The 25,709-nt window shown below is 45.6% G+C and overlaps 1 protein-coding gene across 2 annotated transcripts in view; it reads right to left on the bottom strand.

Annotated features, from left to right (window-relative positions):
• Positions 1-25,709, bottom strand: part of AUTS2 (activator of transcription and developmental regulator AUTS2) — a 709,751-nt gene that overhangs the window by 222,210 nt on the left and 461,832 nt on the right. For both annotated transcript variants that reach the window (XM_044430464.1, XM_044430465.1), the window contains exon 5: positions 6,431-6,460. In XM_044430464.1, coding sequence (XP_044286399.1) covers positions 6,431-6,460 — 30 coding nt within the window. The remainder of the gene's footprint in view (positions 1-6,430; positions 6,461-25,709) is intronic.

Here is a 25,709-nt window from a genome sequence, read left to right as displayed (position 1 = left end):
GAACAGCAGATAAACCTCATTCTTACCCTTGAACAGGAAATGGACATTCATACCAGTGGGAGATTATCCAGGAAATATAGGATCAATGTAGAAAAACAGCCATGACTAGCAGATTTGCAGGGAGAAAATCCCATATTTTCCTCCATATTTGCATGGAGAACATTCAGCACCTCCAGGTAAAGTTGGAAAAGATGCCAGAATCTTGGAGAGCCACAGCTCATTCAAGTTACAAGGACCAAAGGTTTTATTCAGTTTTCTTAGGGAAGGACACAGCTCAGAAAGGCGTCAAGTACCAGATGCAGCTGTTGGTATCTCTCAGGTTCAGCTTTGAAAGACAGGGCTTGCCTGAACTGTTTGGGGGTGGGCCAAGGTATTCTGTGCCCTTTACTTTGCTGATTATCGCATCACAACAATCGGGAAAATATGAAAAACAGCAGCTAGCTCCATTCCAAGCCCCAAATAAATCTGAAAAATGGGGACAATTCAATCTTATCAATTCCTCAAGCATTGCAAGGCCTTGGCCCTGAGGTGAAGCACCACAGTTTCATGCAGTGCTCCCAAGTTCAGTTAATCAAGCCCAGTTAACAGATTTCCAGGTAGCAGGTATGCGAGAAGAGAGCCAAGAGACACTGCCAATAAGAATGTACAACTCTAGGATAAGCTGATCACTTTATTCCATCTGTAGCAGCATCCTTCAAGATGGAGGAAGTACTATTCTGTGATAAGATCATCTCTAATGGTTGCAGAAGGTGAACAGTGGCACAGAAGGGGTTCTTTCTCTCTCCACTCTCTTTGTCTCAGCCTCCTTCCAGATGCTTGGACTCTCCTCTCTGGGGATTTCAAATCCTACTTCACTTTCACCTCAGCACAAAGTGCATAGGTGCCTTCCCTTTCTCCTGGAACAGCTTATCTGGAGAAAGGCTTTGAGATTCTAAGGGACCATCAGTGATGTTTTGCTTGTGAGAGACCCCCAAGCAAAGTCTCCTGTTAGAAGATCTTTGGAAAGGCCCCCAACATTTGAGATCTCGAAGAGGTCCCATCACTCAAAGCCAGTATTAGGCCAAGTGTACACCCAAGAAGGCAAGACTCATTGGTGGAGAAAAGCAAGTTAGAGAAAGAAGAAAAAGACCAAATAGGAGATGCATTGACCCCATCAAGGAAGCCGCAGCCTTGAATTTCGAAGGGCTGAACAGGGCTGTCAAGAACAAGACATTTTGGAGGGCTTCCACCCAAAGGGTCACAAGTCAGAAATGTCTTGACAGCACATGACAACAAGACGCCTCTATGGGTTGCTTCTCTGCACTGATTAAAGATGGTTATTTTCTCATCTGTGGGGAACTGATATCTTGACCAACTTTGGTGAGGGTGTTCAAAGATAGGCTGGACATGCACATGGTGGGCATGTCGTGAGCGGAGCCGGCTGGAGCCGGGGGTCAGACTAGATGGCCCAGGAGGCCCCTTCTGACTCGCCCTGTTTCTGTGTTTTACCTTTGTATTACCTTTGACCAGCCAGAGATCCTCAAGCAATTAACCTCTCCTAGCCCTATGCAGAGTACTCTGGCTGGAACCAGCTCTCCAAGGTCTCATTTAGAGAACTGAACCTGTGTCCCTCCAACTCCCATCAGCCCCAGCCACATGGCTGATAAAAGACATAGCCCAGCAATATCTGGGGTTCACAAGTTCCCCACCCCACTTTGGCGAATGCTGATTAGCACAGGTAGAACCTTTGTTTCTTTCAGACCTCATATATACAAGTACAGTGGACAGAGCCCTGCTGAGGTTACTCAGGCTATGGATTTTCTGCCTCGGGATGGGGGTTGGACTAGATTAAGGATGTATGATAAATTCATTGCAGTTCATTATTGATCAGGATTTAAGCAGCTCATACATTCAGCATGGAACATGGATGCGCTTGGCAGTTCAAAGTCTGTGCATTACTTACTTGCAGTATAATTTGCAAGCCATTTTTAAGGGTGTTCGACAGCATACGTGTTTTTGAAAAATGTACCAGGAAATTGAGTCCTTTTGAAAAATATGGGAAAATGAGTCACTTCTAAGATACACACATTTACAAAAATTACCCACAGATCTTCATATACAAGAATGAAAAAGCTCACAATCTGATAGACCATCCCGGTCAAGCTTCAAGATTTGCAGAACTTTGATATGCTTAAGTTTGGTAGATTGACCACCCCTAGACTAAAGCAGCCTTTCCATGACTGGTGGTCTCCATAAGTGGTTATTCACTCCTATTATCCCCAAGCACTGACCATGCCTTCTGGGGCTGATGGGTCTGAAGATGCAAATATCTGCAGGGAAGACCATATCTAAAGCTACGAAGGTCTCCAATCATGTGTTCCAGGCTTTCCTCACCCTGCTTACTTTTAATGTTAAAAGATACACCCCATTCTGATTGCCCTCCCAAAGAAAGATCTGAGAGATTGCTGCCTGCCAGAATGAAAGGAATTTCCCACTTGTCAGTTAAACAAAGGAATAACACACTGCCTCTCTTTCTAGCGTGTGCTTTCCCTGTCATCCAACAGAACAGTATCGTGTCACGCCCGAGCGCTCTTTTCTCCAGGTCACTTTGTTTAAAATGACATGGATAATGCACATGTCAGTGAGCTGACAATCTTGGCTATCCTTCGGAGATTTAGCAAAAGGAAGAAAAGAGAAGACAAATGCCTGTTCTTATCTGTGGTCCATGCCTCGGTCTATCATCAAAGTTGGATAGACCGTGATTTCTCCAGGGAGCCCTTTTTTCATTTCCAGATTTTAAAGAAATCAAATAAGCACCATTTGTCTTCATCTGAATATGCTTGACCCATTCAAATGATGAAGATGTGTCATTTTTCCCCCCCCAGAACACACAATGTATAATGAGTGTGGAAGGTACTTCGATCTCTAGCGAGGTCTCCCAGAACAGGGCCTTATCAAATGCCTCTATATTTTATTATTTTAAAATGGCCCTATATTAATCTATATATGCATTTCTGAGCATGTGCCCCATTTATGGGGGGTGTCTTTTCCTTAAAACCACTTAAAATACAAGACGCAAGGCAGAAAATAGTCATTAAAAAGTAACTGAAAGTCAAGGGTGTCAAAAGATTTTTCAATAACTCCTTGTGAAAACACACTGATTGAGGATCTGGGAGGCAGAAGCTGGTTTTTCAGAGTGGAGCCACCAGATAACATTCGTTGGGTGGGAGGCAAAGTTCTGACGGCACAATGCAAGAGGCATTTCCCAGAGCAGAAAATTCTGGCCGAGAACAGCCATTCCGCACTAGGCTTAAAGGGTGGGCATTCCAATTAACTAGAGAATCCCTTCAAGGTATAACGCAATCAGCCTTCTCTGGATCTTGTACAGCAACCCAAAACTTGGGGGAAACTGCAGCCAAGGCTGCCTTACCCTTTCCACTTCTTCTCAATCCCCCCTTCAACAGACTGCTTGCCCTCTCTGCTCCACGCCCCATATTCTCCCATGCAGCTCATCCTTTCCCTGCTGCTGTACACAGTGGTGGAAGGGGGAAGTATGTCTTGCACTAGGACTAGGATCACTGGTGCAGGTGCGTTTATGTGCACACAGGTCTAGTCCTGACCCCTATCACATGTATCGCTGAAGTGGAACCGTGGCTCAGTGCTGGGGTACCAGAAGGTGAGCCACCCTTGTGCTCTGGCATGCCCTACCTGGAAAATATACAAGTTTGGTGACAGGGACTGCAGCACAACTTCTGGTCAGCAGACCTGGACAAGTGCAGGTCTACTGTGATGCTACGCACGGCAGCCAGCAAGCGCGAGGGTTTCTCTGCCCATGTTGTCAACGGGATGGTTCATCATAGATTCCATCACATACCCAAGGTGAATGTTGGTCATCCCACCTGTGTCTCATACCTTCATTCTGGATGCGTGCAGGTGGGGGGCAAAATTAACTCCCACCTCTGCTCAGAAGGAAGGAGCTTCTCTCTAAGGAGTAAGGAGAGCCAGGCTTCTTTAAAGCTCATCCCATGCAGAAAGCGAGACATTTTGAGCTACCCTTGTTGCCTTCCCCAGCGCTCCAAATGTACCTCCCAGCTAGGGGGACGGGGGCAAAAGCAGTTTGTCCTTTGCGCCTTCACTAGGTTGGGAAGAACGAGCAACAGGAAAGGCATCATGCAGGCATCTTGAGAAACTGCAAACTGCCAGAGTTCATTGACTTCTGAGATGATAGCAGGTCCAGAGAATGAGTGCCCTTATCACCACTCCTAAGGTCTAGGAAAAGTGAGGGGCAGGGGTCCCCCTTTTCCCAGGCTAGTCCATGTAGGAAACCGCCTCATCCCTTCAGTGGATAAGTAGATAGCAAGACCCACTTTTATGGAAGGTTTGCTTCAAAAGGTATTATTACTTACTTCCACCCACCCACAGAGAAGACACAGGTCTTATAATGGAAAACTGAACACAATTGATTCATTTCACAAACCTGCGACAAGATCAATTTCTCCTCAAGGCTGCCTGCCAACCTGATCTTCAGCTGAGGTTTTAATGAACCTTCCAGCTGTAGGTAGCTGTGCCCATAAATACGTGCCAGCTGCCAGAACATAACCAAAGCCACTGTTCTGTCGCTTCTTCCCTGCCGGCTGCTAGGGCAGAATGGAGCACTGCCCCTCATCTTAGCAAAGCTCCAGATGCCCAGCTGGACACCTACAGCTCAGATCTTTCCTTCCAACCAGGTCTTCTGTTAGGCAAAGAAGGATGCAAGAATCCAGTAAGCCAAATTGCAATGGACCTTCCCCACCAAGAGCATCAACCTAGGCCAAAGGCAGCTCTCTCTAATCCATGGAGATGACCCACCTAGACAACCCGTGGATGACTTTCCAGTAGGACCTGCCCACATGGAGCAATTTTCTCCACCAGGTTTCAATAGGAAGAAGCCCATTCACAATAAAGTCCTTATGCTACACAACAAGGGGAGGGCCATGCTGGAATGGATGCATAAGAACCTTCCATCTAGCCACTGTGTGTGATATGGTCCCCACTTTGCAGTTAGAGCGCAGACACACCACCTTGACCTTCTGGATGGCCTCCCGGACCATGTAAGCCCAGGAATGACTAGAATTCCTGGCCCCTCCAACGGAACAGCATTTTTGGAAATGATCAACCATCTGCACCATGTTCACCACAACTAATACAACAAAGGAAGTTCTTCAATCATCTAGCCATGCTAAGCATCAGATGGTGGTGGGTGTGAGGAAACGTAGGAGATAGGACTGCATCTGCCCTGATCTCCTCAGTGTACCAGGAGCCTAATCACAGTCAAATGAAGCATTCCCTTGCCAATTCTGCCTTTGAACACCCTGCCAAGACCTTGGGTGTACTCTAAGACTCTCCGACACAGTGGAAGCCCAAGGAGCTCATTCATATCTTTGTGCTTCCTACTCAGCATCTCCGTATCTCATACCAATGACCCAACATTCTAGATCCTGAGATGGTGAACCACAAACTCTTACATATAAGTAAAGGAACTCTGGTTCTAAACAGAGAATATACTAAAAAGATATTAACTTCCCATTCCAAGGAAGGAAGAAACTTTTATTAAAGGATATAGTATACCAACACATATTTTAATGGAAGTTATGTGAGAACTTGTTCCCCCCCCCCCCAAAAAAAAAAGAATAGGAAACAACCCAACAGGCAGAAGAGAATGGATTTAATCAATTACAGCTTCTTTGGTCGCAACACCATAATTTTTGCTTTGCTTTTTTTGTGTGGAGTAGAACACAATTCATATTCATAACAAATGGGCCCAGCTCAACCCATGTTTAACCAAGCAAATGCAATTGTGATGAGATAATTTCATATTATTCATTATTCATTTTGTATACAACCAAAATACCCAAGATGGAGTAGAATGTGAATTAGTTTGAAAAGCCAATATGTAGTAGATACACAGAAAGACTTAATACTGTGAGAGAGAAAGACGACCTTCTCAGTCCCACTTTGAAACATCAAAATGCAACAAAGAACTGTAAAAGGTTGCTTAACGCTATCTCCAACAGCAATTAAAGTTCTTCGGGTTTCTAAAGGCAAGATGTTAGCTTAGGAGTCTATTTAATGCTGAGCTTATGTGATACTTCCATGAGAACCCCATCGTATTTCCTCCAAATTCCATAATTTCATTTTGATTACATACAGAATACACCCAAGTCCCAAATTCAAATTCCTTGTGGTAAGGGGTTCTAGGATCTACGGGGGTTTGAAAAGATGAGCGAGCTGTCTCTGCACTTTGACCTCTGTATGGAACATTTCACAAGTTGACCTGAGCATATCCAACACCTTCTGCTAGCTAGAAGCTAATTGTAGTGTGTTCCTCATTAGCAAAAGATAAATGAGTGAATAGACCCGGCAACATTTCAGAACGATTAGGAAAAGAACAGAAATGAAAGACCGTCTTTACCTTTTCTTCCAGATCACTCTCGCTGTCGCACTGCAATGGAAAACAATGTATTGGTTAAAAAGATAGATGTATTTATTTAGTTACTGAATTTCTATACCACCCTTTAGCCAGAATGGTTCTTTGGACAGTTCACAAAACACCATATACAATAGTCTAAATCTAGCATACATAATATAACAATAAAATAACAGGAATAAAACACAGCAAAAACACTACAATAAAGAGCCCATGGCAGGCACAATTCAGATTAATCCAGAGGCAAAGAAGCACTAAAATACAATAAATATCATATAGAAAATTTTCAAAAAATATCAAAATATTGGGCAAATAAAAAGTTTGTTTGGCTAATGCAGAATAGAGTTAAGAGAGAAGGTAGCAGGTGAACCTCTTGGAGGAACTGATTCCAAAGTTGGGGCACAGCACATACTGAATTAATTATACCTGATTTGAAGAGCAACCAAGTTCTGGAGAGATGAAGATGCCCCACCACAAAGAGGGCATTCCATGCCCATAGGAGCCAGCAATCAAGATGTTCTAACATTTCCAGAGTTTGCTAAGAATTGTGGAATGTTTTCCTGTCTGGATATGCTTTGTTCTGTACCCTAAAGTCTTACAAGTGTATCTGTTGCATGAGCTTGTGCATTCTCCAAAGATGGTGGAACACCATCATCAGATAGGATTTCGTGAGCCAAGAAAGGAAAAGCTCTATTAGATGGCGGATATTTTATTTATGTATTAAAAGCTTTTATATACCATCCACTACAAGTGTCTTGGGATGGTTTTACAATAAAAGCAAACCAAAATAAGCTGAAATAGAATACAGCATCTGATTTCCAATAAATAAAACCACCATAAAACCAATTAATATTAAAATAATGTGGAAAGAAAAAGGTTTGCCTGCTGCCAAGAAGAATAAAGCGTAAGCACCAGACGAACCTCCCTGCGGAGTGTGTTCCACAGTTGGGGCGCCACCACCGAAAAGGCCCTTCTCCGGGTACATACCCTAATTTTCTTCAAGTAGGGCTCCCGGAGAAGGACCTCTGCCTCTGATCTTAAGGGGCAGGAAGCACATAGGGGAGAAGGAGAATGGACCTCAGACATTTAGGGCTTTATAAGTTCATCACCAGCACCTTAAAATTGGGCCTGGGCTTCAATTGGCAGCCAGTGCAGATGGTAGAGGACCACTGTGATACGGGAGCACCTGCCGGTCCCCGTTAATAACCTGGCAGCTCCATCCTGGACCAATTGAAGCATCCCCACACAGAGCGCATTGCAATAGTCCTAGCTGCTGGCCTAGGTTTTTTGCAGCTGCCTGCAAGACTTGCAAGATATTGTGTGCACTGTTTTAAAGTTTAATTAGAAGTCATAACAGGTAACGTTAAACAGTTTGATATCATTGGTTCATTGTTATTTTGTCTGGTAATAGCATATTTTAACTTATGGTGTTTTGTAATTTGCTTATTAAGGACAAGCTGGTCATCGATCCTAAGTTGTTGTTGTTGTTGTGTAGCTAATAGGAGAGCCAGTGTAGAAAGTAGAGGACCAGCGTTATATGTGAGCACCTACCGGTCCCCGTTAACCTCCTGGCAGCTCTGTTCTGAACCAACTGAAGTATCTGGACCATCTTCAAGGGCAGCCCCACGTAGAGCACACTGCAGTAGTCCAGTTGGGAAGTTACCAGGGCATGGGTCACTGTTGGAAGGCACTGAATACACTCTTTGCCAGTGACCATGCATCCCAGTCCTCAGCAATTCCTGCTCAGAATTCAACTACCCCTACGTCCGTCAAAGCTGCTGTATACAGTTGGAGATTTGTATTACAAGCTTGCTGTTTTTAAGGATGCTGCCAGACATCCCTCTTTGTCATTTTAGCTTAACCAAAATTTGAAAGGCTCGAAGTTCATTCAAGGAATTCCCAGCCCACCTTTCGGGGCAAGTTGCTCTCTCGAGTCAATTTGAAAATACATATATGGTGCCCATCAAAATACAGCCATTCAGTCTCTAACAGTGCAATGCTCGGTGCTTCTACTCAGGAGTCAACCCCATCATGTTCAATGAGGCTTACTCTCAGGTAAGTAGATCTACGGTTACAGCCTAAGTCAGCAAAAGTTAGAATTTTTAAAGTAATATATTACTCAAATAGAGACCAGAATTGGGGAAAAGTGGAAGTATCTTCAGAATTGTCTTCAATGACCTTTATAAATGCAAGTTGCAAAAACCCAGATTCAGGCTGGACATCAGGAGAAGCTTCCTCACTGTCAGAGCAATACAACAATGGAACCAGCTGCCTGGAGAGGTGGGAGGCTCTCCCACACTGGGGGCATTCAAAAGAAACTGGATGGCCACCTGAGTGGGATGGTGTGACCTGGTGTCCTGCAACAGCAGGAGGGTGGACTGGATGGCCTTCCTGGCCCCTTCCAACTCTAATGTTCCAAGATTCATGTTAATTCCAGGGGAGGGGATATTCCATAAGTGTGAGGTCACCACAGAGAAGGCCCTGTCATGCATGCACATACTGTGAAATCCTCGCCTTGCTCATGGGAGGCTAACTGTGCTATTTTTCAAGATTCAGACTTGGAGGATGAAACTGCTTGGGAGACTGTGTGCCCATGAGCTGCAGCTCAAAGTCCTGGGTGTCAACTGGGGGAGGCAGAAGAAATGAACCCAAGGGCAGGTGGGGATACAGATCAGACTTACCATGGGAACTACGGGGAGTTACGGACCGTGGGAGGGATGCTGGAACGGGACATTTCTCCAATGGGAACCGACACTCTCCTTCAGAGGTGGACCTGGTGGCTTGGCACCAAGACCAGCAAGAAGCCCAAGTAGGGGTGCAACAAGTGGGACAGAGGTGTGCCTATTGCCACAGCAATAGGGTTGGGGCGCAGACAGGCTGTGCAAGCTGACATCCAAAAGAGCAGAGAAACTGCGTTATATGGAAAAGCAGCACACGCCACTCGAGCCCTTCATTGTCTACATGGACCAGCATGGCAGCAAGGGTCTCAGAGGGGGTCACCAGCAGCCTCACCCAGAGATGTGAGGGGGCTAATCTGCAAAGCATGTGCTGCATGGAGTTGTGGTCTTCCTCGATCATTGTGGTTGTGTGCCTTCGTCAAGTGTCATCATAACCTCCGATTTATGGCACCCCATGAATGAAGGTCCTCTCCTCTAGAAGGTCCTCTCCTTGTCAGCCCTCCTGGGAAGTCATGGCTACGGCTTCCTTAGTCCAACCAATCCAACTACGCTGGAGCTAAGCAAGCCTGGGGCTGGCCTGAGCCTGGAGGGGCGACCACCCCAGGAATGGCCTGCGGCCACCTTGCGCTCCACAGTGGGAGAAAGGTGGGACATGCATATGAACAATATACCAACACCTGGACTCCTTCACAGAAAATTTTGTGTCCATTGCATCAAATCCATATATTCTTCCATCGCCATCTTGCCTCTAGCATTTCTCTGGCATTTGTGTTTTCAGCAGCATAGATTTACTTAGGGAACTGGAGATGCTCTTTCTCTCTTCTGCCACCTGCCCACCCCATAACTCATTACATCTCACTGTGAAGCTAATCAACACCATCTGAATTTTCCAGTACATTGTTTTCTTGCACTGTGGTGCTGCTACGGAGTGTGCTAGCAGCAATGTGATCCCCAGGAACCGCCATTTCCACTGCCAATGCATTATGCCTTCCCTGCCTTTTCCAACAGTCCAGTTCTAATTTCAAGGTCCACTTAATTCCTCCATCAAATTATTTCTGCAATACCCAACAGCATCTTGTCTCCAGAGCTAAGCATATGGCAAAGGACCGAGACTGACTGGTATCCATTATGGAAAACAAACGCGTGCCAAGCTGATTTAGAAAGAGGCTCTACCCAGGCTCTCATCTCACCCATGGACTGAGAGCTTTATGAGTCAGTCAAGCAGAGGGGATGCCAGAGGAAGTCCAACTCAACAACAGCCCACAGATGGCCTGCTGAGAAACCAAGTTCCATTTGTGGCATTCGATCCCACACTGACCCAAGGACTGTGCAGACTTCCCAATGCCACCGAGCCAACCAGTTGACAGCTCCATCCCTCTGGACTTGCAGTGGCAGCACAGGACGACCTGTGCTCATAAACTGGCAAAAGCAAGAAACATGCCAAGCATTCAGTCTGGTTCCTTGCAAAAAAAAAAAAAAAATGCTATGGGTCCCGAATGCATGGACAGGGTCGGCACAAGAAGCCCGTAGAGGTATTCTGCTCCAAGGATGAGCAAGGGGCAGGAGAAGCAAAGTGCAGGACAGACACAACAGACTCTGTTTTGCATAGAGTCTGCATAAATATGAAATGAGCTGCCACAGAAATGTCTTCAAGAGAGAGAATCATGGCATGGGGCTTTCGACCACAGCCCCTATGCTGCCCCTTCTTATGACTCTTTAGCTTTGAACCAGATTTGGAAAAAGCAAGCTTTCGAAGGAAGACCACCTTCTAAGCAGGGGGCTGTCTTCTGTAGAATGGGCCCTTTGGCCACCATACTGGCCAATGAAGGCCCCAATGAATAGCAGTTGCTGGAGAGCGCCAATGGGAGGAGCCGTTTGGTGGAATATATCCCCTGCAGGGGTAACGCTGGCATGTCATTGGAAGATGGCATCTGGTGGGGATGGGGCAGTTGCGACTGCAGCTGTGTAGGCTAATGCCGCTGCACTGAGGCAGCCCATCAGAAGCCAGTTCCACCCCATCGCAGCCCCTGGGTGTTGCCACTGCTTGGTTGAAAAGTACTTGTACTGAGAGGGTCCCACAAATGGCAGCTACTAGATCCTCCAAGGGACGAGAAATTCAAGCTCTTTCACCTGGAAATACGGCATTTCATCCCTGCAAAGCCAACTTCCCTTCAGCATCTTCCCTGGATGGAGGGATGGCATGTTCCCCAATTGCCCGCTAATGGACAATGATACATCTGGTGATCAAGAGACTCCTACTTTCTAGCTACTGAGTTCTTTGCTCACAGTACTTTGGCTGAGGGCGGATTATCCAGAAATACTAACTGCAGTACATTTATTTGATTTCCTGTATTGTCAGTATGGAGAACATCATTCTGGGAGAACATTCCAGGAGCCACCAGGTAGCACCCTCAGGGGCCTCCCAGCTTCCATAGACCTGGCAAGGACAGCCCTGGGTGGGTCTGGAAGCCATGATTTTGATTTCCTAGAATGCCCCACTCTGCTGCAGCCATTGTGGCAGATTGCTGATGGAGGAGAGATCGCAGCTCTGGGACTTTTCCCGAAGACCCTTTGAATCTGGGGCAGGGCTACTTTCACCAACTCTACCTCAAAAAAGGTGACATTTTCATACCCAATGAAAACAAGAGTAGATTCCATGGGGATATTGATCCAACCCAGACAAATGCAGCCCCCTGACCTGGTACGGAGCAACAGTGTATGCTTGTCTTGCAAAGCAGTGTTGTTTTTTTTCAACACCAGCGTTCACATGAGAAGTCACCTGCGATTTTGTGGGCAGAATCCAGTTGCTTCGTTATGACAACACTTCAGTCAATGGCTATTGAAAGAAGAACTATCGCACTTCCATATTTCAAATGCATTTATTGCTGACACATGGACCCTCTGCAGCTCGGAGCAGTCTTTTTAATGCCTCTCTCTCTCTCTCTGAACGGATTGGAGGGAAAAGCCTCGGAAGACCTCATCAGATGCTCTCCTTGTTGCTAACAATATTCTCCGTCATCTGTCTGCCAATGATATGCTGACAGCTTAGGAAAGGGCAAAGATTAGGTGTTAGCTGCACAATTAGGAGAGAGCTGGGAATTCCCTTATTGACAACAGCAGATTTGAGGAGGGTGTGACGGCCATGGAGAGGGCTGTTCCCATTTAGCTAAACAAATGCAGCTTCCAGCTTTGCTACCTGACCAACCCAATTACACAAGACTGATCCTGTTCGGATCCCCTCCATCTTGCTCACTTGTTTCTGGCTTGGTCCCCATTGTAGTGAAACACCTCTTTAATTGCAAGCTCCTATACTGAACTTCGTCTAAGCCAATAACCGGCCCCCAAAATATTTAATCTCTATATGATTTTGTTCTGTGAGTGGCATTTATAGCACGTTTACCAGCATGTTCTGCCCAAACACCACCAGAACAGGGCAAATTACGTAGATCCACAAAAACAGGACTAGGCATAATCACTTAAGGTTCGTAACATCCTGCACTGCAGCAATTTGTAGGTATAGGTGAACATTTAGAAATGATTAGTAAAATGCCTCTTTTCAGAACTCAATCACAGCATTATCACACACTGAAAGTTCATTCCGAATTTGGAGTAAAGGAAACAAGACATCAAGGACTAGTTTTCAGAAGGAAATGGGAGTTGGGATTCCGGGCCAGACCTCCCATTCTTTAGAAGTTCACGACACAAGTAGTAGTCAGGGCCATTCATAGTTTGTAATAAAGGACTCAATTTTTACTGAGATACTTCCATGCAAGGGCCAGATATCCTGTGGGATATTAATGGTGGGGGTGCATTTCTCCAGGTAGATTAAAATAATCTTCTACTTGTTATGTCTTTGAGATATTACATCTTTGCAAAAAAAAAAAAAAGATAATTATTTCTATGGATTGCCATCCTTTTCAGGTAGTGCAGAATAAGAAATTTACTGCCTCCAGGAGATGAGGTTAAACCACAGAGGGTACAAGTGGACAGAAATAATAGCTGGGTAGGAGGCAGCTTTAGGAAATGATTAACCCTCCAATATCAAACAGCATATGTTTACTGAGGTGAGCAGAGCCAAAATATTTATTCATAAATATTTTAAAAAATATAACAAACAAATAAAGCATGCCCAGATCAGTCCCTCTCTTTCTGAAGATCAGGCCATGAGTGCCAACCTTGGGTCACCAAAGATACACCAGAAGGATGGATGAGAAACCTCACAATTTGTGGAAATACATATGTAACTGGAGGGGTGTAAGGAACACAATGAGGGCTGAGGATTTTCAGGAGCTGCAAAAAGCTGATGGGGAAAGAACAGAAGACCAGGACAGAACGGGAATGGAATGGCGTGATCTGGATCAAGGCACCAAGCAGAATTTTCTTCCCGATACCACTAGTAACAAATACTAATAGCCATAATGGGAATTGCAAATGGTACACCGCACCTGGGAACATGGCAACTCCAGCAGTGCCCAAGTCTAAAATGTTCACAAGGCATTCCCCGAAAGAAAAACCGGGAAACTAATTTACGAAGGGATGGTTTAACACAGGGGGCGCGCTGAAGCCCACCACGAAGGGAACGGTGTGCGGGAAAGGACACTCCACAGTAACCGATCTAAAGAAGCCAAGCTTGCAAGGGGCTAAAATAATATGCAGGCCCTCTGTCGTTTCCTTCCACCCCAACCGTGTTGTGATCCATAAAAATCACCCTGAACACTTGCTTCTTTCTTCTCCGCCTGTGAAACCAATTGCTTTGATTGCAGCGATACGAGATTGCTGGGATGGCTTGCCCTTGCTTGCGAAGCAAATGGAACATGCTAATAGAACTTATCACATTACTCCTTGCAGAAGTGCCATAGCTCATTACTTTAAGATAAAGGGATATCGCTGCGGACGGGAAGCAGGATTGACTTTCGGGGGCCCGACTTGATGATGATTTAATCAACTGCTCTCTTTCACTTCTCATCTCTGCGCCTGTCGGTTTCACAGGTGCCGTTAAATGAGACACTCAGAAAGGGAGCGCGGGGAGAGAAATTGCTGTCATTACTTCTCAAGAAAGGAACTATGCAAATCCCTGACAGAGAGATTGCGTTCATAATGGGCCCTGTAAAATACAAGGAGCATGCTTGACAGGTGAGGCCAAGTTATTTGTACGTCCTTAACGGAAAGCAACTGTCCTCATTTAGAAATAGTGCTTGAGGAAATGGGGCGGGGGGGGTGCAGTGGCCATCGCCCAAGTCCCTACACTGCAGATGGGGAGCCGAGGGAAGCTGAGGCACTGCTAAGGCGGTGCTCTATCTACATGGTAATCACCTCCCAGGACTGAAAACGCAACATTTTTCAGCTTAGCTTGGGAAGGAATATTCTCATGTCTCCATCTCCCTTCATTTTTCACCTGACCCATACGAGGTTCTTTTCCAATCCTAACCCTAGGGAATCCCTCGGTTCTCCCCACTTCATAGAATTCTAGAGCACTGGCGTTGGAGGAGATCTTGGAGGCTACCCTCTCCAGTGCAGGATCAGTTGCGATTCCATGACAGATGTGCTTGGCCAAAGCTCTTCTGCTAGTCCCAAGGCCAGCAATTAGTGCCTGTTGGTTGCCAAGAGCTTCCAGGACCAAAGCCAGCTCCTTTCATACCTCTCCTTGAGCTACAGCAAGGGGAGTAGATAGGTAACCATCTCCAGGTGCTTCAGGAATGCCATTCATTCTCCTTTCTTGCCTGCTGCACTTCCTATAAATTGTGACCTAGGAAAAAATACCAGCTAGCTAGGTATGAGCCACCCAAGGAGCTGTAAAATGAACTTAAGAGTAGATCCAGGGAGATTGTCCTCCAAATCTTGACTCACCACTGCGATATAACTGGCTCCTCTCATACTGCTTGTCAAGCATGGATGAGTCGATTGCCGCATCCAAGACAAAGGAGAAATGGAAAGGGCAGAGGTACCTTAATAGGTTCCTGCCACTCCTGGATGAAAATCCCGTAGAAGAGAGCATGATGTAGACCACCCACATTACATCCCTGTATTACCTCAAGAAGAGAGATACGTAGATGTCCTCATCCAAAGAGGAAGGAGTTCTCCCAATGGAATGCTGTCAAGTTGGAATTGTTAGTTGACATCACAGGACCATCTTCTCCCATAAACGTCTCCTTCCTTATATGCCCTTAAGATCTGCGGGAGAGGCCCTGCTCTGGGAACACTCTTTAAGAGAGGTAAAAAGGTCATCAACTCGGAGTAGGGCCCTCTCTGCAGTGGCCCCCAGACTCTGGAATGCGCTCCCTAGAGAGGTACGCCTGGTGCCAAGCTTATATGCTTTTCGGTGCCAGGCCAAAACCTTTTTATTTAAACAGTATTTTAAAATTTAATAGTTAAAGTTTTGTCGCTCTGGTTGTTTTGGGACTTATTGTTTTGTTCTGTTTCATTATTTATTGCAATTGTTGTTTTAATCGTCTTATTAAATATTTTAAGCTGTCCTGCGATCTTGTATGATAGGAAGGCATACAAAAGCTTTTAGTAAATAAATACATACATACCTGCCTAGACCCTCAGGTCATTTCTGGAAGCTTTCTTCTGGGCTCCCTACCCAATAAAATTTGGCAGATGGCTACAAGAGAGATGGCCTTCTCCACTGCAGCGCCCAGTTCATGGAATGCCTTCCCTCAGAAGGCTCTCCTGGCTCCTGAGGCTCATTGCTTCCTTTTTGGGCATGGGCCATGTAATGGACTCTAAAATGTTTTGAAGACATCACTGTGATTCTCTCGTTGTGTTATTTTTAACTGCTGTGTTTATCTGTGTGATTGTGGAAGCTGTTCTGAGAAGATTGTTTTACAGTAGTACACGGTGACCAGAAATACACACATATGTACAGAGATAAAAGAACTACGTTTTGGGATATCCAGCAGGGAGAAAGAGGAAATGACTTCTATAGAGTGTACTTATTTTTGGAGAAGACTCCATGTATTGGGCAGTCCCTAAGGAAGGATGTTCTATGCGAACCACATGCAATGAACAAGGACAGCCAGGAAGGCAGTGTGCCTCTTGCAACTTTGTAAAATAGAATAACTGGAACAACCTTTTCCTATTTGTTGGTTTGAACAAGCATATTTTCCCATCTATAAGCCCCCCAAGTAAAGGACGTCCCCACTATTTTACTGATCTCCACGCTGCTGCCGCATACAGCTGCCGCCTCCCCAAGCGTGCACCAGTTTCCCCTCCGAGCACACCCATGGTTCTCCTCTTGGTCTCCCATGTACAAGACGCCCCTCCATTTTTAGCTAAATATTTTAAAGAAAAAGTATCATCTTATACACGGAAAAAGACAGACTATGGATCTTCCCTGCCAAGACTTATGTTATTTCAAAAGGAAGTACTGAATTCCTTTTACCAAGTGCAGTTTCACACATCTGCAAGCTTCAGCTTTAGAAGGAAACAGCAAATCCAACATTCACAGGTGAAAAGAGAACACAATTTTTTTCTGATACCAAACAAATTTTCTAATATCAGATCACTTTCAATGCACACCTCACGTGAACCATGACCTGCTTTCTAACCACTATCTTCTTAGTTCCAAAACCAGATTTATTAGCTTTAAAACCAATGTTCTTTAATTTTAAAGATATTAAACCACAAACTGTTCTACAATGAATTAGTGATTGGAAAAGGTTGCGAAGTGTATAAAGTGTTAAATAGTGTTAGAGAATGTAACTACCTGTCTATTTCGAGTTTGTGTCAGTTTCACAGTTCATTCCCAAATGCATATAGAGTTATCTAAATAAGTTTTTGACCATATTCTTCCAACACGTGCTTTTAGAAACGTGCACACTTACATGTATCTTATCCTAAAATGTGCATTTTTAAATGCATTTTGGGATACTGTGAATCAAGATCTGCCCTGCAAAATTTTGAGCACTCTGAAATTCATATGCTTGTCTGACAAGTGCAGAGCAGGGCTATTTCTATCAGAATTCAAATTTCTGCAGTAGTGCTAAGATGCTTCTCTCTCACACACACACATGCACACGGACGGACGGGAGATATGGCAATCTGGAAATTGGTCTATATGTATCTTGCCTGTTTACTTGTGTAAGATTTACAGTAATCCTTGCTTTCCTTCGGATCGTTCATGGACAATGTAAATTATAAATCATTGCAAAAAGATAAAAGCTGCCATAAGTAATAAAGAGTAAAATAGATCACAACTTTGCAAGGGATGAATTATGAAGCAAGCAGAAAGAGGTGGGGGCAGGGAGAAGGGGAAACATGAAGAAAGTGGAAAAAAGAAGAAAGTGAGAAAAACATGCTAGAGAATCCCATTGTTTTCTTGTGTTATTACAATGAGATCTCAGACCAACCAACTTAAATACGTTATCCACAAAGTCAACAACCTGTTAATATAAAACGACTCATTCTACACCTATTTATACCAGACCCTACACAGTGCTGAGAATTGCATTTCAAATGGGGAAGAACATTTTATGTATACATGTATGGTTTAAGAATATATCATTTAAATTATTATCAGTTAATAATTGATTCATTATTAATAACCATTCATCACATCAACACAATGGTTAAGTATAAATATTACTGGCTAATTGTTATTGATTACTGGAGGAACGTAAGCAAAGCTATTCAGAAAGGCAGGGATTAACCATGTACTCTCCAATTTCTGCAGATAACTTTAGATTTCCCCTAAATTAAACCATAATTCAGGATGACTAGAATGAGGGGAAGAGTAAAGCAGCCCAAACCTTATTCGCAGAGTCTCAAGAAGCCCAACATTTTTTACCGCTGAAAAGCAAAACAATCCCCCACCCCCCGCATTTCCAAGCTATTTCAGGGCTGGTTGAAGCATGTGAACATCACATAATGTTTTCTTCGTGCTTCTTCCCTGGACTGAGCATATCCATGATAGCCCCCCCATGAACCCTGAAATCTATGCATCTATGCCTGCCTGGAATTTGGAATGATTTCTGCAATCTACACTAAAATCATTCAGTGGGAATGTGAGCTCATGTCAAGAGCATCACAGGAAGTTTCAGGATCAGAACAGTCTGGAATAAATCGTACTGAACACCAAAAGCACCGACCCGTCACAAATAAAACAAGTGACCATAAAATGAAGGCAAACCATCTCAGTCATGGAGAATAAACCTTGTTTTGTTTCTCGTGCTCCACCAGGACTGGTCTTGAGGTCATTCCTGCCCACATGCCCTTACGTACCAGCAGCTTCAACTGGGCTTCTCCAAGACACAGAAATGGTTCAGTAGCATGGATTTCTTACATCAAGAGCTGTTTGAGAGAATTTGGAGACGCAGGGAAAGACGTGGGCTAGGGATGCACAGAAGCTCAATGCCGAATGTGCCTTAACAAACCAAGCCAGGATGGTTCTTAAAAACACAACCGTTCACACAAAAGGAGGGAGATGATGCCCCTTGAAGCTCTATGCAGCAAGAGTTAGCAAGGTAGAGAGACAAGTCCAACAAAAAGCTACCAGTTGGTTCATCCCGTTGACAGGCTGTGGCGCTCACAGTTTCTTAACATCAAGGAAATTAGCATATTGCACTATATGCACAATTTATGTAAATTCAAACCATTTGAGCAAATCATTATTTTCACACCCGGAAAGTGCACAGACCTGAGGCCACTCTGAAAAAGCAGCCAACTGGCACGATTTGGCACCCAAAAAGTACGTGCTTATTATAGAATTTGCATGCATTGCACAAGGGCAACATGCTTTCCAGGAGCTGATGGGAGCCGTTTGGCCAGTTTTACACAGATTTTCTGAGCAGCTTTGTTTTGCAAATGCACCATGCATGGCTCATACTAGAGACACAGTTCATGCCATGTTCACCACAGCAGGTTGATCCCAGTGTAGGGCTGTTGAACAAGAATGGGGAGGAGGGTTATGAAAACACATCATTTTCCACTCCTACTGGACACCTCATTTATTCTCAACCAGTCTATTTTGGATTGTCCATGTTGTCCTCATTTAATATTGACTGCAGCCAAAAGACTCTCCTACAGGATGGTTGAGTAAGGTGTAACAGTGCAATCTACTGCTACTTCACCTACTTGTAAGCAAGCCCCATTAAGCTTAATGGGATTCCCTCCTGAGTAAAAGATGCAAAACCATGGGGTGTTGAGGCATTAGTAGGCAAACTTAGTCCAAGTGAATTCATCTTTCTCGCAGAATAATGCCTATATACAGGCCACCTTGGACAAGAATGTTTTAATTCAAGATGTAGGCCACACAAGTTCAGTACTGGAGTGCATTTGGGAACTGTGCTTAGAATTACACAACACGCCTGACATTTTACACCCTTTCCATACTTTTTAAAGGTCCACATAATCACCAAGGCTTATTTTTAAAGGATGTGCATGCTTGCCTTCACCATTTCCACATTCTCCCTGAGTTTATTGCTACTTCCCACTATCAATATATATTTTCTCTCAAAACAGTAGTTTATCTCCAGTCACGTCTACCAAGGCCCTGCTCTACAACTTACTAGCCAGCTATAGAACATGCTGGCTATCAGTTCTCCAACTTGGATTCCTTTTTCTGAATCCTTTGGACAGACAGAGCCCACAAGCACCAATAATCGCCTATAGCAACATACTTTTACTTGCCCAACAAGACAAAAATACCTTTTACTGAAAGTTTGGAGTGATACCAATGCATAACTTAAAAATATTAAATCAGTCAGACAACCAAAGGTGTGATACACATGTTCCCCCAAACTCTCAACCAATCAGGGACTTAATAATGAATGTGTGAAGGCATACAATTGCATACATTTCAACCCACAAGCCAACCAATTATGAAATCCAGCAGTAACACTATTCATCACAAGAGTTTGAACAATGGGTTATTTTAGGCTGAATCCTGAAGACAGGTGATGCACACATCAACAAAACATGAAAGACAGCATTAGAAGATAAAATAGGCACACAATTTGGACAATGACTTACCTTTGATAAAGTCCAGAAAGTAAGGACAGCTTGAGCTTTGAAAAAGGCCGAATCTGCAACAAGCAGGGATCCAAAACACCACCTACCTTGCGGGAGGCAAACCAAACAAAGCTCTGCAAGCAAAGCGTTTACAGACCGCTGCAGAGCTCACAGCTGCACTACATGATCACCTGACTCTGAGCCTTGCAAGGACTTAAAGGCCCAAACCCGCCCCTGCAGGGCCTTGCTCCATGAACCACGCTGCCTTTTCATAACACATCACTGAGGGAGTGCTGTCTTGTTTGCAGATCTTGACACCCTTCCAGCAATGATGACGTGGAACTTTAGAAGGAATTGCTGCTCAGTCCCTCCTTCGTTGAATTTTATTTCTGGGAACCCAAACATGCTCAAGGGGGGGGGGGGGGTCTAATTTTCAAAGTATTCTTGGCTGTCCTTCGTTGTAGGTATGCAAATACAACTACAGAACTTCTCTGTTAACAATGGAGAAACTGAAACTGCGAAAGATTTTCCATACCTTGACTGGGTCATCCATGCAACTGGAGACGGCAACCAGGAAATTGGAAGGCGATGTACAAGGATGCAAGGAAGGAACTAGAAAAGGCCATCAAATGCAAGGATGTCCCACTGGAGGTCAAGACCACCCACACTTTTGTATTTCTGACCACTGTGTCGGAGTGCGAAAGCTGGGCAGTGAAGGAAGCGGACAAGAAGGCAATGGATGTGTTTGAAACATGGTATTGGAGAGCTTTGCGAAAGGCCAACAAGTAGCTCCTAGATCAAATCCATCTGCAGCTTTCTCTAGAAGCAAAAATGACCAAGCCACTTTGGACACATCATGAGGCTTCACTCCCTGGAGAAGACAATCATGCTAGGGCAAGTTTCAGGTAGAAAAGTAAAATAATAAGAAAAGATTGCCCATTAAGGAAGCCACAGCCGTGAATTTGAGGCAGTGAGGGGGTGTCACAAAGAGGTGGGTGGAGACCTGTCCTCCCCTGCAGAGGAAGGCAGGACACGCTCCAACGGAGCAAAGCCCAGGGAGCGAAGGTCCCATTTGGATGCCAGGAAGCACTTCCTGACAGTCAGGACCCCGAGGGGGTGGAATGGGCTTCCACGGGAGGTCGTTGAGGCCCCATTGGTGTGGGTGTTCAAAGATAGGCTGGACGTCCACATGGTGGGCATGTTGTGAGCGGAGCTGGCTGGAGCCGGGGGTCAGACTAGATGGCCCGGGAGACCCCTTCTGACTCCCTCTGTTTCTATGAATTATGAGAGCTGAGCAGGACTGTCATATATAGGACATTTTGGGGGGCTTTCCTTCACAGGTCACCCTAAGTCAGAGTTGACTTGATGGTGCACAACAACAACAAGAAGCCTGTCGTCCCTTGGTCTAGTTCCTTGTCAGTTGCAGGTGTCAAAAGCAGGAAAAGGTGACGTTGTTGTTGTTGTTGGTTGTGAAGTTGTGTCTGACCCATTGCGACCCCATGGACAACAGGGGTTCCTCCAGGCCTTCCTGTCCTCCACCATCACCCAGACTCCACTCAAGCTCACACCCACCACCCCAGTGACCCCATCCAGCCACCTCATCCTCTGCCGTCCCCTTCTTCTTTTGCCCTCAATTGTTCCCAGCATCAGGCTCTTCTCCAGGGAGTCCTTCCTTCACATTAGGTGGCCAAAGCATTTGAGTTTCACCTTCAGAATCTGGCCTTCTAAAGAGCAGTCAGGGTTGATCTCCTCTAGGACTGACCGGTTTGATCTCCTTGCGGTCCAAGGGACTCGCAGGAGTCTCCTCCAGCACCACAATCCAAAGGCCTCAGTCCTTCGGTGCTCAGCCTTCCTTATGGTCCAGCTCTCACAGCCATGCATTGCAACTGGGAAAACCACAGCCTTGACTATACGCGCTTCTGTTGGCAGGGTGATGCCTCTACATCTCAGCTAATTGGCACAGGTGCAGGACCTGCCTGTCTAAAGAAACACACTGGTGAAAACTTGTGTGGGGAGCAGAAGGTGAGAACAACGCAACCCTCTTCACCTTCCCTGAACTCCCCTGGGTGACAAGAACAGCTGCTCACCCGTATCTAACAGCTCCGTTTTGGTGCCCAAATGTTGCAGTTGCTTTGCATTTCAGACAGTCCAAAACATGAATGTGGAAACACACGCAAATTAATGGCCGGGAAGTAAAAGGAGGGGAAATTTGCAGACCGGCCATAACAAAGCAGTTAATACAGGTGTGTAAAGTTCCCCATCATTTGCCTTCCAGCCATTAAATTTTTGCATAGTTTCATTGCCAGATGAACTCTGTATTTGTGTCTTTCAGAAAAGGGGTGGGTGAGTTAATATTTCTGGAGCAGCTGAAGAGGTGGGGAGAGATGACGAGGGTGGTACAGAGAACGGTCTGTATAACACTAAAAAATTCAAAAATCGCTTTGCAGAAGGGGAGATATTGTCCTCAGCTCTTTTTTGCAGCCCCGTCTGCAACTGTCCCCCTCACCCCTTTGTCGGGCTTTGCAGTGGACAGCTAGAGATTCATGCATCTGAAGAACCAACAAAAATAACACTTTAAAAAAAATGTTCAATTTTGGGGAGCTGGGAAAAAAGAATACCAAAGAAAAAGCCTCTCGGGCCATCTAGTCTGAAAATCTAGCAATTGAAAATCTAGCAATTACACTTGCTTGAGGCTTCTTTTTACATATTGTTTTTGTGAACTAAAAAATCAGGTACCCAAACCCAAACTCAAACCCAAGTAGAATAGAATAGAATACAGAATAGATTTTTTCATTTTCTTGCACGTGGTTTATGACGTATTTCCATACAGATCATGTATAAGAAGATATACTAATATTCTTAATATTATTTGAGGAGGCTCCAGTTTAGAAGACAAAGATGAAGATGCAGGAGTGAAGAAAACGGAATAGAGAGGGGGCCAAGATGAGTTCTGCTGCAAAGGACACTGGGATACTGGCTGGAGGACTGGCAGAGAACTAACTATGGTGGGCCCAGCTGCCTGCCAGGTCCACTGTGTGTTACTCAGTGACCAATCAGCCCATTCTGGCTTATTTACTGGCTGGTTTATTATGACATGCAGACTCACCCAATAGGTATGGAAAGACGGGACCCTAAAAACACCTTCAGTGCAGTCATCTCTACTCACAAGCAAGCATTGGGTCTTCCTCCCTGATAAGCGAGCATAAAATTGCAGCTGTACAAGGAAGTGTCTTCTGCTGAACTCCATGGAACATACTAGTGAGCCTGAAGTGCCTGATCCTGCCTGATTTTGGAAGCTAAGCAGGGTCAAGCCTGGTTGGATTCTGGATGAGTGACTTAATTTTGTGAACCACCCAGAGAGCTTCAGCTGCCGGGGTTTGTGGGGGAGGGCTATAAAAATGCAATGTAATAATAGCATCAATACTCATTAATTCTTCAAAATCTGACAATACTGAGGGGTTGGTCACTTGTCACCCACCCAGAGAGGAAGCAAAAATGATACCAAATTCATATAAAAGTATTTATATCATACTACTTTATAACTTATTAACCCACTGGAGAAGACAATTATGCTACAGGAAGTCAAAGGCAGAAGACAAAAGGGAAGATCCGATAAGGGATGGACGGATTCCACCAAGGAAGCCACGGCCTTGAAGAGCTGGATGGAGCTGTCCTGGACAAGGTTTTCATCCATGGCGCCGCCACAGGTTGAAGACAACTTGGCAGCACGTGACAAAATGTCTAGGCATGGAAGACCAGCTATGAGATGGGATGCCTCCATAAAGGAAGCCTCAGATTTGGATTTAGGGAAACTGAAGAGGGTCGTCATGTGTGGCACATTTTGGAGGGCTTTCAGTCAGGGGCTCGCTGTACGTTGGAGATGACATGACTGCGCATGACACGATTACAAGTAGACAGGCAAATTTAGAAACTATTGTTTAGTCGCAAAGTCGTGCCAGACCCATCACGACCCCATGGACAACATTCCTCCAGGCTCTCCTGTCCTCCACCTTCCCCCGGAGTCCACCCAAGCCCACCCCCACTGCCCCAGTGACTCCATCCAGTCACCTCTTGGAAACTATTATTACGATATAAATAGCAGTGCAGTACATAAAAACACAGAAACAGAGCGAGTCAGAAGGGGCCTCCTGGGCCATCCAGTCTGACCCCCGGCTCCAGCCGGCTCCACTCACGACATGCCCACCATGTGCACGTCCAGCCTCTCCTTGAACTCCCGCACCGATGGGGCCTCAACCACCTCCCGTGGAAGCCCATTCCACAGCCTCGGGGTCCTGACTGTCAGGAAGTGCTTCCTGGCATCCAAATTGAACCTTGGTTTCTTGAGCTTGGCTCCATTGGAGCGCATCCTGCCCTCCTCTGCAGGGGAGAACAGGTCTCTGCCCACCTCCGCGTGACACCTCCATGTGACACTGCACTGCAGTGGGCAAGACAGTGACCAGGTGACCCACGTATCTTGCCAAGCTCTGGATAGCCCTACAAGGGATGGGAAGCTTCAAAGCCTCTGGGCTCTTCCATCTAAGGCTTCTTTTGTACCAGACCTGGACTGGATTGCCTTCAGCTAGAGGACACCTTCAGAGTAGGGACGAACCATCTGGCAGACATGAGAACGGAGGACCCTCCTTTGTATGCAATGGCATGTCCCTCCGCCATACGACACTCTCCCTCAACGAGGACGTCAACTTCACGCTGACGATCGGTGCTCTCGCTCAAGTGCCTTTCTCTGCCTCGTGCAAACGCGGCCCCCCATCCTCCATCTGCGCTCGGAGTGCAGCCACAGAAACGCGCTGCTGCTTTTCCAAAGAGCTCGCCGGAAAAGGCCTGAAGGAGTTAAGCCTGCGGAGCGACAGCCCTCCCAGGGCCCGGTGAAGGATGGCTGCCATTGCTCCAACCAGACATGACAGAGCCAATTTGACAGGCTGCCATCGAGGGCCTTCCTAAGAAGCCGAGCGCCCTGATGGTTTCCTGATGTGAACAGCCGCATCACAAAATGGTTTTCCGCTCCTGCTGTCTCTGCTTCCATCTGCTGCTGGGCCTGGGCATGGGCGGCCGCCTGCCTGTCACAGCATGTATTAAAATTAGCCGGGGAGGAGGTGCTCAGTACTGCTAATTACATTTTAATCATTGGAAATGTGTTGGCAAATCAAGCTTCGATTGCCATCTCCAAGTCTGCCTCTTCCAGCAGAGCAGAGGGGCTGCCTGCATTAGCCAAGGCCTGCTGGGCTTAGTTCATTCACGGAAGATGGAATAGGAGGCCTCGTGGCGCACCACTGAGACTGCTTTGGCACATTATTAGAAAGCCACAAGGCATGTTTCAAATCATCACTGTGTGAGATCTGCTCATTCTCACATCCCTGGGTAGCCCGGTGATTGGCTGCACGATTCGACGGCAGCCTCTGCGGGCTGGAGTTTGTCTTCCAAAATGGCCACCGCGTGAATAGCGGGAAGAATAACAAAGGCGTCCCATGGTAACACTGGGAGGAAGGCAGCCTCTGCGCCAATGGCCTGGCTGACCAGGGACGTTTCCTATTTTCGGCCCTCTTTCATCCTATTTGGCTTTTTGGGATGACGTCTCTCTCTCTCTCTCTCTCTCTCTCTCTCTCTCTCTCTCTCTCTCT

Source organism: Varanus komodoensis, unplaced genomic scaffold (genome assembly GCF_004798865.1).
Source record: "Varanus komodoensis strain SLA01 unplaced genomic scaffold, ASM479886v1 scaffold20_1, whole genome shotgun sequence".
NCBI lineage: Eukaryota > Metazoa > Chordata > Lepidosauria > Squamata > Varanidae > Varanus > Varanus komodoensis.
This window is presented reverse-complemented; position numbering and strand designations above follow the sequence as displayed.